The sequence below is a fragment of the Saccopteryx bilineata genome, chromosome 11 (genome assembly GCF_036850765.1).
Source record: "Saccopteryx bilineata isolate mSacBil1 chromosome 11, mSacBil1_pri_phased_curated, whole genome shotgun sequence".
Taxonomy (NCBI): Eukaryota; Metazoa; Chordata; class Mammalia; order Chiroptera; family Emballonuridae; genus Saccopteryx; species Saccopteryx bilineata.
In genome coordinates this window covers 78068428-78081526 of record NC_089500.1, presented here as the reverse complement: position 1 = coordinate 78081526, position 13099 = coordinate 78068428, and the positions used below count along the sequence as shown (strand labels likewise).

Below are 13099 nucleotides of genomic sequence, written 5' to 3'. Positions count from 1 at the left end.
AGAAGCATCAGTTCTTGGTTGCAGCTCCTTAGCTGTTCATTGATTGCTTTCTCATACGTGCCTTGACCGGAGGGCTACAGCAGAGCAAGTGACCTCTTGCTCAAGCCAGCGACCTTGGGCAAAAGCTCAAGATGGCGAGCTTTGCTCAAAGCAGATGAGCCCACACTCAAGCTGGAGACCCCGGGGCCTCGAACCAGGGTCCTCTGTGTCCCAGTCTGACACTCTATCCACTGCGCCACCGCCTGGTCAGGTTCTATTCCAGTTTTAAAAGGCAATGGAACACCTTGTGTGGCACGTCTGAATCTTTCAGCCAAACCGAAAACTATCCCTGGCCACCAATTTTTAATTTTATATTCCAAACACTATTATTCCTACCAATACTTATTTTTAAAATATGTATACCTCTTTCCTCCCTTCATCCCTGAAAGCCTGTTTCTTTCCTTTAATGAGTAAGTAGAAGCTAAGTAAAATAACTGCTCTTTTTTTTTTTTTTTTTTTTCAGTACGCTTTTATCAGATTCAGGGAAATAAAAAGAAAACAGTGAAGAAGAAAGAAAAGAAAACTGTTAAGAATCCTTTCAAATGACAACTTGAGAACACTACGAAACCACGCTCCTCCTAAAACAGAGGGAATATCCCCTAGGCCAGGGGTCCCCAAACTTTTTACACAGGGGACCAGTTTACTGTCCCTCAGACCGTTGGAGGGTCGGACTATAAAAAAAAACTATGAACAAATCCCTATGCACACTGCATATATCTTATTTTAAAGTAAAAAAAAAACAAACAAAACAAACAAACAAACAAAAAAACGGGAACAAATACAATATTTAAAATAAAGAACAAGTAAATTTAAATCAACAAACTGACCAGTATTTCAATGGGAACTATGGGCCTCCTTTTGGCTAATGAGATGGTCAATGTGCTCCTCTCACTGACCACCAATGAAAGAGGTGCCCCTTCCAGAAGTGTGGCAGGGGCCGGATAAATGGCCTCAGGGGGCCACATGCGGCCCGCAGGCCGTAGTTTGGGGACCTCTGCCCTAGGCGTTTTATTTTAAAGCTATCCATGGATTTAACTATTTAGGGAGAAAAGGAACCCCTCCCACTCTCTAGCTCTGCCCTTTCAAACCTCTGCCGCTCCTCTGCCTTCCGACCACGTTCACTCCTGCAAAGTGAGCTCACAGGTTCCCCGGGTTTCACTTGGCTTCGCTTGGGAGCCTTTCTCTTCTCTCCGGATCCCGCCTCCGTTTCTCCAACGAGACAACACGCTGCTCAGGGCAATGGCGGGTCAACCGAACATTGTACTCCACGCACAAAAAATAAGCAAATGTTCTCCAAGGAAACTCGCATGCGACCGATGTCCTATCTAAGTCGTTTGTACACCTTCTAGAAACATCTGCGTGCACAAGTTGCGAAAATAAAGCACTTATCCATCTCAAGGTAAGAACCGGAGCCCGTTGACCGTGCCTACCTGTATGTACTTGTGCATGAACCAAGAAGCTTGCTTTCCGTCGTTGACCGATTCCACGGTCGTGTTGGCCATGCCGACGACGTCGCCACCGGCGAACACCCACGGCTCGCTGGTCTGCATGGTTTCCGGATCTACTTCTGGGAGGCCCCACCTGTTAAATGTGATGGGGCTCAAGGCTTCTTTTACTGAAAAATAAGAGGGGAAAGGGATCGGACAGTGACTAAGCTGTGTGTCACGTAGCACTAGTTTAAAAATGAAGAAAAATGGTGTTTTAATTGCTGTTCGGTGGATTCAAGCCACTGTTTTTTAATGAAACATACAAGTGGAAAGATAATGAGCTCTCTGAGCTAGGAACACATTCAAAGGTACTGACTTCTCTGACTCAATACACCCCACGCGTAGAAATTCAAGAGCACAGAGGCGGGCAACGTTTCAGGTCTGGTATTTCTGTCTAAGAAGTATGAATCCAGGAAGAAAAATAGTACATCCCTTTAAATATTTTAACACATATGAAGTTCATTTCAATCCCTTTCATTGTGACCGTAACCGTTATACCCATGGATTTGCTATTACTCACCCTGGTCCCAAACTTGTTCCCAAGCATCCCAGGTATAAGTTATGTTGTGAATCTGGGTCAATGGCCCATCTCTTTCTTTCACAACAAGAAGTTTCATAAACCGCCTGACCAGGCAGTGGCGCAGTGAATAGAGCATTGGACTAAGATGCAGAGGACCCAGGTTCGAGACCCCAAGGTTGCTAGCTTGAGTGCCGGCTCATCTGGCTTGAGCAAAAAGCTCACCAGCTTGGACCCAAGGTCGCTGGCTCGAGCAAGGGGTTACTCGGTCTGCTGAAGGCCCATGGTCAAGGCACATATGAGAGAGCAATCAATGAACAACTAAGGTGTCGCAACAAAAAACTGATGATTGATGCTTCTCATCTCTCTCTGTTCCTGTCTGTCTGCCCCTGTCTATCCCTCTCTCTGACTCTTTCTGTCCCTGTCCCTGTAAAAAAAAAAAAAGAAAAGAAAAGAAAAAGAAGTTTCATAAACCAAACAACACAAAGTCTTCCTCATTTTCATAAAATCACTTGGCACTCAATGTTAAGCAATTTAATGGACTCAGGAAGAGAGTTACCTTTAGCTATCAAATTCTGCTTTGTTTATTTTGTAAACATCAACAAATGTCGACATTACCATCACTCCCTTAAAACAGTTCCAGATACGCTAAATGCTTGAAAGAACTGCTAACATACTCTGTGTTCCAACGTATCGAAATGGGTTGCAGAACAAGGAGGAGGTGAGGCTCCTTGAAGAGAAATGGTTCCAAGGAAACGTGGATGGGACACACGGTCCTGGCGCGTGGAAGAGAGAAAGCTGACCGAGAACGTGTAAAAAGGCAGAGAGCACCGCCCAGGAGGCGCAGACGGAGCCAGGGTTTAGGGTAAAATGGTCTCTCCAGGTGTCCGTGTCATGAACATCCGTGAAGCGCCGTCTCTCAGGACGGATGGACAGAGATTTTCTTCACTCCGGTCAAAAGAGAAGGTAACAACTGACATGGAAGGAGAGAAGATGGGAAGATTCCGGAAGCCAGCTGTTGAACAGACTGAAGCAAATACAGTGTGTCCGTAAAGTCACGGTGCACAAATACAGTGTATCCATCAAGTCACAGTGCACAAATACAGTGTGTCCATCAAGTCATGGTGCACTTTTGACTGGTCACAGGAAAGCAACAAAAGACGATAGAAATGTGAAATATGCACCAAATAAAAGGAAAACCCTCCCAGTTTCTGTAGGATGATGTGGCGGCATTTGCGCATGCGCAGATGATGACGTAACACTGTGTATACAGTGGAGCAGCCCACGGCCATGCCAGTCGAGATGTGGACCGTCCAGAGGAAAGTTTGGTGTGTTCTGTGGCTCGCTAAATTTGAATCCGTGACCAAAGTGCAACGTGAATATTGGAGCATTTATAACGAAGCGCCACCACATAGGAATCACATGACTCGGTGGGATAAGCAGTTGAAGGAAACCGGCAGTTTGGTGGAGAAACCCCATTCTGGTAAGCCACCAGTCAGTGACGAGTCTGTAGAGGCTATACGGGATAGCTACCTAAGGAGCCCTAAAAAATCTGTGCATGAGCCCACATCGAACTACACTGAATAGGTATGAAACTGGGAGAGTTTTCCTTTTATTTGGTGCAGATTTCACATTTCTATCGTCCTTTGTTGCTTTCCTGTGACCGGTCAAAAGTGCACCATGACTTTATGGACACACTGTACAAAACCACCAAAGTAAACAAAACAAAACCAAACAAACACCTTCTGAGCTATAGCAGAAATAAAAACAAGATCTGGCACATACATTTGTAACTCTGTACTTAAAGAACGCTAGAATTTTAGGAACATACTGAGGAGCCATTTCTAATCGTGTTCTCCCCATAAGACTATAGGTTCTCAGAGAACAGGCACGTGGCCACGCCACTCAGTGCTGAGCCACACAGCCCAGGACGCTCCTGCAGGTTAAGGGACCCTCAAGTCCAGGAAAGGACAAGTCAGGAGATGGGCCCATGCTCTTGTGCTCGGAGTTTTTAGTTAAAAATCTGCTCCTGTTTGTGTCTCCGATGTGATTTCACCTTTCATGGAGAGGAAAGTTAAATATTCATGTAATTATTTATTTCCAATGCAGAATGGCATTTCGAGGAGAGGCTTCTAATGTTTTTAAAGGTCACATGACAAGAGACTTTTATCATTCGTTCCCCGTTGCATAACCGATCATCACCACCTTCTGCTGACAGTTACTTGAGCTGCAGGAAAGTCAATAGTGAGCGCGGCACCTCCGTTCACCCCATTACGATAACGGGATCTGTAACCCACGGCCACAGGGGACGGCTCAGGGAGTGGGGGAGATCTATACTGTAAAAAGCAATTCTCCGGTATAAGGAACGGCCTGATTTGTGCAAGATGTGGCTGCAATCTTGTCCTAGAGGGTGGCCTGACCTACAGGTGATTTTTAAATGAGAAGGAATTCAAAGTTACTTCGTGAGGGAATCAATGCCCTCTCGTGTCATTTTTTGCTTCTAGGTTTTTTTGTTTGTTTGTTTGTTTTTTGCAAGAATATCTTCGCTGGTCAGCACAGCCTTCACCAGGACCTTGAGAGAGGCAGGGATGAGGTCTCAGTTATTCCCCATAACCCTCAGCAGCGGACCAGGTCCAAGACGTCCCTTCTGTGAGGTCAGTGACGCTGGAGCTCCAGGGGCCCTGGCTTGCAGGGGCCTCCTGGAGGGTCCCAGTGCCTATATTTCTTTTTTTTTTTTCCCTGAAGCTGGAAACGGGGAGAGACAGTCAGACAGACTCCCGCATGCGCCCGACCGGGATCCACCCGGCACGCCCACCAGGGGGCGACGCTCTGCCGCGACCAGAGCCACTCTAGCACCTGGGGCAGAGGCCAAGGAGCCATCCCCAGCGCCCGGGCCATCTTTGCTCCAATGGAGCCTTGGCTGCGGGAAGGGAAGAGAGAGACAGAGAGGAAGGAAGGGGGGGGTGGAGAAGCAAATGGGCGCTTCTCCTGTGTGCCCTGGCCGGGAATCAAACTGGATCCCCCGCACGCCAGGCCAATGCTCTACCGCTGAGCCAACCGGCCAGGGCCCAGTGCCTATATTTCAACATGTCAATGTCCTTCTTTACGGAGAAGTCCTCAAATTACAGGGCGGGGCGAAAGGAGGTCGACAGTTGTTCGTATGGAAAATAATACAGTCATTAACAAATAATAACACAAGAATACGTTCTGGGTTTGGCTATGCACAACTGTCGACCTATTTTTTTCCCCTCCCTGCCTCTACGCTTCAGGTCTCAACAAAGCTTGAAGAGACCGGGCATTATTCACAGAAGGTGCAGAATGAAACTGACATTCCTGAGGGGTGGGCTTTATCATTTCTTATGCCGGAAAAAGATACATAGTTTGATTCACTTGCACACATTAGAGCTTCATCAGGGGCTCAGTTAGTAGCCAGGAGACCTCATGGTAAGTTTGAAAAGTAACTGTTGCATTTCTTACAATATTCAGCTCCGGCTCCATAAGCCACCTCAGGGGCATTTGCCGGTGAATTCGAAGTGCTATTATTCTATTCATGGGTCATCCCATCACAGACACATTGTGCTATTTTATGTCCCTCAACATTCCCACATCCTCACATTTTATGTTGAAAAATTCACTCTTTTCCCTCAAACGTGTTATTCATGCATTCCTTGAAGACTTCAGCCTGAGGATCAACAGCTGGACTGACTTGATCATCGGTAATACCCAGCTAATCTCACTTGTAATCAAACAAACGTCTGACACTGTGTTCCAAAATGGAAAAGCGTTTTCTTTCATCTTGAAAATAATCAACTGACTCCTCACCCCCTGCTCTTTTTGGGGGCCTTCATGTTAAACGGGCTCAGAGTATTAGTTACAAAATAAATAGGAAAGATAATGAGAGGCCGCGCAGCGGGTTATGAGGGTGTTTAACATATTATAGGGACGCTTGTGTCAAGCTCAATGGAAGTCATGTGTTTCCATTTAATATCCAATACTACTTTGACTTATCAATTCCTACAAGGGAGCTCCGACAGAGTGGGGCATGACCAGCATATCTGAGTGTAAGAACCGCTACGGCAGGTCAGAAAGAGCTCCTGTCGGAGGCTCCCAGCAGCTGATACCAGGGAGATGGCTCATTACCACCCGGTCATCCAGTGGTTGGGGTCACACAGCCCCAAGGCCCTGCAGACTCGTGGACTCTAGGTAAGTACAGATATACAGAGGGAGGGAGGGAGGTACGTGGTACACAGACAGATAGACAGGCAGACAGAATACAAATTCATGAATTTAGTCTTTGAAACTTGGCTGAATCTAATATTATAGAGCCAAAACAAAACCTTGCATGATTTCAATGACTCTTCTTGAAATACAATAGTTCTTTCTACGATTTAACCATAGTTTTAAAGCTCCAGAGTATTTAACATAGAAATCAAATCAAGGATTCAGTGGAAGGAAGGAAGGGAGGGAGGGAGGGAGGGAGGGAGGGAGGGAGGGAAGGAAGGAAGGAAGGAAGGAAGGAAGGAAGGAAGGAAGGAAGGAAGGAAGGAGGGAGGGAAGGAGGGAAGGAAGGAAGGAAGGAAGGAAGGAAGGAAGGAAGGAAGGAAGGAGGGAGGGAGGGAGGGAGGGAAGGAAGGAGGGAGGGAGGGAGGGAGGGAGGGAGGGAAGGAGGGAGGGAGGGAGGGAGGGAGGGAAGGAAGGAAGGAAGGAGGGAGGGAAGGAGGGAAGGAAGGAAGGAAGGAAGGAAGGAAGGAAGGAAGGAGGGAGGGAGGGAGGGAGGGAGGGAGGGAGGGAAGGAAGGAAGGAAGGAAGGAAGGAAGGAAGGAAGGAAGGAAGGAAGGAAGGAATAACTACATAAACCATGTACGTTTTATCCATCACTTGTCAGGAAGGAAACCCGTGCAGTTGGGTCTTCCTGGAGACCTCCCGTCTCCCCCGTAGTGGTGACAGTGGTGACCACCCTTCCGTGAGCTCCTCACGGCTCCGGCGTCTCTGCTGATACATCTCGTGTGGATACAACGAGGACAGACCGCAGGAGCCCCTCCTGGGTTCTGCCTTCATCTAACTTGGAATGAGCGAGAGCCTGAGAGAATGAAACATGTACTGTGTTACATTTGCAAACCAAATAACTGCTTGCGGGTTCCTCTGCAGTGGGAAGTGAATATTAATAGAAAGCCTGTATCCTTCCTTTCTTGTTTACAACAGAAAGGGAGGGGGGGTTGGTTAGGATCAGGCACGGACTTCCATGAGAGGAGACCACATCCTGAACCAGTCCACAGCATCTGTCCCGGGAGGTTCGGAGCCAGACAGAAAAAGAACGTCAGAAAGAACCCCAGAATGTGCTTCCTCACAGTCTACGTTATTCTGCAAGTAGGAGAGAGACGTGCTAAACGCCGTGGTGCTTGGGATTGTACACAGTCTTTAAAAGAACAGAAACAAAAAATCCTCCATTCAAATCAAACATTCCAGATTTATGTTATAGTTTTCTGCTTTAATTACTACTATGTTTCAATGAGTTTATCAGAAAAAAAAAAAAAAAGAAACAAAAGAACACAAAGACACTCCAAGGTAGCTTTAAAACAAGAAGCGGTTTTGAAATAGGAACTTTTAGTGAATTTAATGTTATGCATGACATGATTTTTTTTTTTTTCCTATTGCCTTAATTGTATTGTGACACGGAAGTTCTTCCATACGCCGCGGCTCAGAATAGCAGGAGCGGCCCCTCAGGGACACGGCGCTAGGAGACGCGGACGGCCAAGGTCAATTAAACTGATGGAGGCGCGCTGTCACATCTGCAGCAGAGAAACCCACAAGCATGTGACAAGTATATCTCTCCGTATTTATAAAAGGATGTCAAGGATGTTACATTTCCATGCATAAATATAAATTAATCCTCCATAAACAATACAACGAAAATCATAATGAAGGCGGCTTGATCGTGTTCCGTGGAGAGTTTGAGATGTTATAAAAAGGACGGAGCAGGAATAAAAGAAAAAAAATATATATATATATTTCAACATTTATAATAAAATGGTATCTTGTAGGCATGGATAGATTCCTCTGTGTGCTTGTTGTCTGATTTTACACGAGCCATTCGCCACGAGGACCACAGCACACGGAAACACACAGTCGAGAAGAGGCAGGGACTTGGCTCCATCCAAGCTGAACGCAAAAGTTCAGCCGGAGCAAACAAACCCTCACCCCAGGGCGGGGTGTCGGGGGTCCGTGTGAGTGACATAACCTGGGGTCAGGGGCGCACGGACCCAGAGGGTGCCCGCGCCTAAGAAAACCAGGTCCGACGGCGGGGGCTCTGTCTTCACAGAGACGATGTGCTGGCCGCGGCCAAGCACAGTGGCACCCACGGGAGGACATCACTAGTCTTCCTGTCCCCTCAGCGGTCATCCTGGGTTCCTCTCCTCCAAGGCCTCAGCGATCACCTCTGCCCCGCCGTAGAAGGCTGTGTGTCTCTGCGTCTCCTCTCCTCTCTTTTCCTTTGGAAAAACTGGCTTTGAGATGGTTCTCCTCTATTTGCTGCCGCACTAACTCGTCTCTTCACCTAATTTCTTAGGGTAACATACACTGGCTGCCGACGGCTCTCACCACCCAATTACCCCTTCCCTTCCCGTCTGTCCCTCCAATGGAGACGTGGTCTCCACAGTCACCAAGTTCTGTGGCCTCGGTCCCCCTCGCCTTTCTGTAGCATCCAATGAGGGGGATCCCATTAATTTCATCTCCTTTTTTAGAGGTGCAGAATGTCCCTCCACCTGGGCTCTCCTTATCTGTAAACCGTCTTTCCTGGGCTCCAGTTCATCCCGAGGAAACTCTCTCGCTTACTTCTTACATCTCATTTATATCATCCTCACCTAAGAAAGAATGTCAAGAAAAGTCGTCTGCTTTTTTTTTTTTTTTTTTTTTTTTGTATTTTTCTGAAGTGAGAAGCAGGGAGGGAGAGAGACAGACTCCCGCATGCGACCAACCAGGATCCACCCGGCATGCCCACCAGGGGGCGATGCTCTGCCCATCTGGGGTGCTGCTCTGTTGTGACTGGATCCATTCTAGCACCTGAGGCAGAGGCCACGGAGCCATCTTCAGCGCCTGGGCCAACTTTGCTCCAATGGAGCCTCGGCTGCAGGAGGGGAAGAGAGAGACAGAGAGGAAGGAGAGGGGGAGGGGTGGAGAAGCAGATGGGCGCTTCTCCTGTGTGCCCTGGCCGGGAATTAAACCTGGGACTTCCACATGCTGGGCTGATGCTCTGCCACTGAGCCAACCCACCAGGGCTAACGCCATCCGCATTAATTGCTCCCTTGTAGGAGGCAGGCATGTTGCTGCATGTTCTCGCAGCGTCCCATCTAGACCACAGTACAACTCTTTCATGTAGATACGAGCACCCTCAATATAGCCAAGAGGTGGCAGAACCAGCGTTTGAGTCCAGTTATTTCCAACTCCAAAGGCCTCCTTGCCACTGAGCCTTGGGATGGGGGGACAACAGAAAGCTAAGAATGCACCCCAAACCGTGTCTTGAAGCTTCACGACTGGGGACCATCGGAGAAACAAACAGGGGTGAGAGGGACAGCAAACAGTGCCCGTGTCGTGACCAGCCTTTACAGGTCATCTCTTCCAGTGGGGACACTAGGTCATCTCTTCCAGTGGGGACACTTCTTTTCCCTTTATGTGAAACGACCCACAGCCACTTTCTGTTGAACGAGCACCGGGTGACGCTTCAGCCGCCATGTGTTCTGCCTCCTTTGCGCCTCGGGCTTCGGGACCACGTCTGAGTCAGCACCTTCCCCTGCATGTTGCACAAGAATCGGAACATCGGAGGCAACTCCATCCATTTTTTGTTGTTGTTGTTGAGAAAAGTCATTGGAAAAATGGAATAGCTGTTATTCCATTATTTATCACGAATTAGCCTCCCTTCCTTGGCTATTTTTCTTGCAGGTCGCATTTCCACAATTAGGGCGTCAGCTCCTTGTGCAGAAGGAATACAAAGATCCCCCCCCCCCCAAAGCATCCACAGTGGCGAATACACTGGTGAGGGAGAAACAGGTGCTTGGGGACGTCTCCTGCCTGACTGAACTAAGCGATTTCGCCGCTGCTAGGGGTCCATGGCGTTCGGTTTGGGCACGCCCGTAGAGTCCAGGTGATGTGAACACACAGCTCTCATTTTCCTTCCCCGGATGCTGAGGACAAGCATGAGCCCCCTGAGTACGACACAGGAGACGGGAGCCAACGAGCGCCGGCAGCAGAAGCTCCCCGAGTTTGCCTCGTGTTCTCAGGGGAGCCTCTCTCTCGCTCCCTACACTGACCAACGAATCAACGCAGCACGACAAGTGCCCGAGCACTTCCCCTTGATTGGCTTATTTCTCGGCAATAATTCCATCTGTTTTAAAAAAAACAACCGGGACGCCTTGAAGGTCTGGTTTCATTTTATCTGGAAGAGATCTCCTCCAGCAGGTCGGCGTCCTCGGAGGAGGGACGCGGGGTTGTTCTCAGACTCTCCGCCGGGGTCCCCAATGCTGGGCTCTGATTTGCTTATTTACATTCCACGGTGCCGTCTACTTAAGACGACAAACTCCTTGAAAGGAGCAGATCATCCTTTAATCCGATCTGGACCATAATCAGCATTAATTCTATGCACATCTGGGTGCTTAATACCTCTTGATCATCACAAAGCCGTGAAAAAAAAAAAAAGTGGAAAGGCTACCGAAATATTTTATATACGCTTCTCCCTGAAAGAATTTTCTGGAATGCTGAATGAGATCGTGAAGGGATACAAATAAGTACAGAAAGGGGTTAAAAAAAATAAAAATAAAAGATTCCCGATAAGAGTCGTCCGCGCCGGCGGCACGGGAAGTCGAACCGAAAACAGGAGTAAATTATACGACTTGCAAGAACAATATTATTAAAAATATAAGTGAATACTGAAAAAATATTTTAATTAACAAAATAAATCAAATGGAAAAGATTCCCTAAATAGAGCTTTAAAAGTAAGTCTGTGTGTTTGACTGCCATGACTAATTATGTATCCATGTAATGTGTGTTCAATTTGGGCTTATTTAAATAGCAAAGATGCTCATTAGCTGCAGTATATCTGTGAAGCTTCAGTAAACAGTTTAATGGTTTTTATGTTTAACCAATTTCATAAGTTCCTGTAATTTTAGCTTTAGCAGCTCATTAATGTTATTTTTTGATATCCATCTTCCGGCTTTTTTTTTTTTCTTCTTCTTCCCCCTTGTCTATCGGCTGTAGGCATACGGTTCTGCAAACTTCAGACACACAGCACGATTTCTTTTAAACAACTTTCGCACACAAGGAAACGGACAGTTCACAAAACGACAGCCTCTTCCCACGGGGCAGCAGGTGTATCGCCATGCCGACGAGGTACAGCATTGGTGTCGGCGAAGGCTGTATTCTGCGGGGTTTATAACGGTTCGTAACATGCACTGAGTGGCTCGTTCCGGACCCAGCCATGTGTATGGTCACCCTTCCGATCCTCACAGAACAGGTGTGGCCTCAATCTGAGAGCTGAGGAAGCTGAGACGGAGGGGAGTCGCCCGGGTCACACTTTTAGGTTTTGAAACCCAAGAGAATTCGGCCACAGATGTAGCAACTGGAAAGCTTAGAGGTCTTCAGGGGCATCTGGAGAGGCACCCCTAGACCTCAGGAGAGGACCCTGCTCTCTGGAATTAGACACAGTCCCAAGGATGGACAGAGTCCCCAAAGGAAGAACAGACATTGACCAGGCGGTGGCGCAGTGGATAGAGCGTCGGACTGGGATGCGGAGGACCCAGGTTCGAGACCCCCGGGGTCGCTAGCTTGAGTGTGGGCTCATCTGGTTTGAGCAAAAAAGCTTGCCAGCTTGGATGCAAGGTCGCTGGCTCAAGCAAGAGGTTACTTGGTCTGCTGAAGAGCCACAGTCAAGGCACATATGAGAAAGCAATCAGTGAACAACTAAGGCGCAATGAAAAACTAATGAGTGATGCTTCTCATCTCTCTCTGTTCCTGTCTGTCTGTCCCTATCTATCCCTCTCTCTGATTCTCTCTCTGTCCCTGTAAAAGAAAAAAGAAAAAAGAACAGAAATCCAGGCACAAAGAAGAGTCGAGCACTTGTTCAGCGATATGCCAGCAGGGGACCATTACTCAGTGACCAACGCCAGGGGGGTCACCGGGGTCCTCAAGGATCGGGCTCTGAGTCACACAAGCCAGGACCAGGGCATTTCAAAAAGTGTCCAACACAAGAGAACAGAAAGGTAGGCGACGAGACCTGGTGACCTGGAAGTCCGTGAGCTGCGAGGTCAGACACAGAGGAGGAGGATTTAAGGAGAGAGGGCTGGGTAGCGAATGCGCAGGGTGTGTTCTGTCTGGGAGCTCCGTGAGGATCGCACAGACCCATGGACGGCAAACCGCGGCTCACGGGCCACAGGCGGCTCTTTGGCCCCTTGAGTGTGGCTCTTCCACACTCAATTAGGGTACTTAATTAGTACTCTAATTAAGTTAATAAAAATGTACCTACCTATATAGTTTTAAAAAAAATTTGGCTCTCCAAAGAAATTCCAATCGTTATACTGTTGATATCTGGCTCTGCGGACGGATGAGTGTGCTGACCACTGGCCGTAGGTGGACACCAGGTGCTGGCTTGCAGTCACTCACTCACTCAGCACGTGGTCACTGTTTACCGAGTGCTCTGTCCCGCTGCAGGCACTGCGGTGACCCTCAGACCAGCGTCCTGCCTTGGTTGGCCTTGGCTAAAACACAAGAAGCAAAGGGGGGGGGTGTGGTGGGGGGATCGGAGACCAAGGCCGGACCAAGGAGGACGCTCTGAGCTGTGGGAACCACCGGAGCAAGCCGGGAACGGAACGGCGTTCTCTCCTGTTTACAAGGCTGACTCCAGTAGGACTCCGCCTCGTGAGCCGGGTGAAAGCAGGGTGACTGGGTGGGAGGCTATGCGTCTTGATGCGACTGACAGCGTCCAGCGTCCAGCTCCCGACCACTCCCTCCGCAGAAGGCGGGCTCGCTGGCCCTCACGGGACACTTCACACAGACGCCACTTGCCACAGGC

At 48.3% G+C, this 13099-nt stretch overlaps 1 protein-coding gene across 2 annotated transcripts in view; it reads right to left on the bottom strand.

The window, feature by feature from the left end:
• DPYD (dihydropyrimidine dehydrogenase) overlaps nt 1-13099 on the bottom strand; it is a 660046-nt gene that overhangs the window by 354882 nt on the left and 292065 nt on the right. For both annotated transcript variants that reach the window (XM_066246448.1, XM_066246450.1), the window contains exon 12: nt 1470-1654. In XM_066246448.1, coding sequence (XP_066102545.1) covers nt 1470-1654 — 185 coding nt within the window. The remainder of the gene's footprint in view (nt 1-1469; nt 1655-13099) is intronic.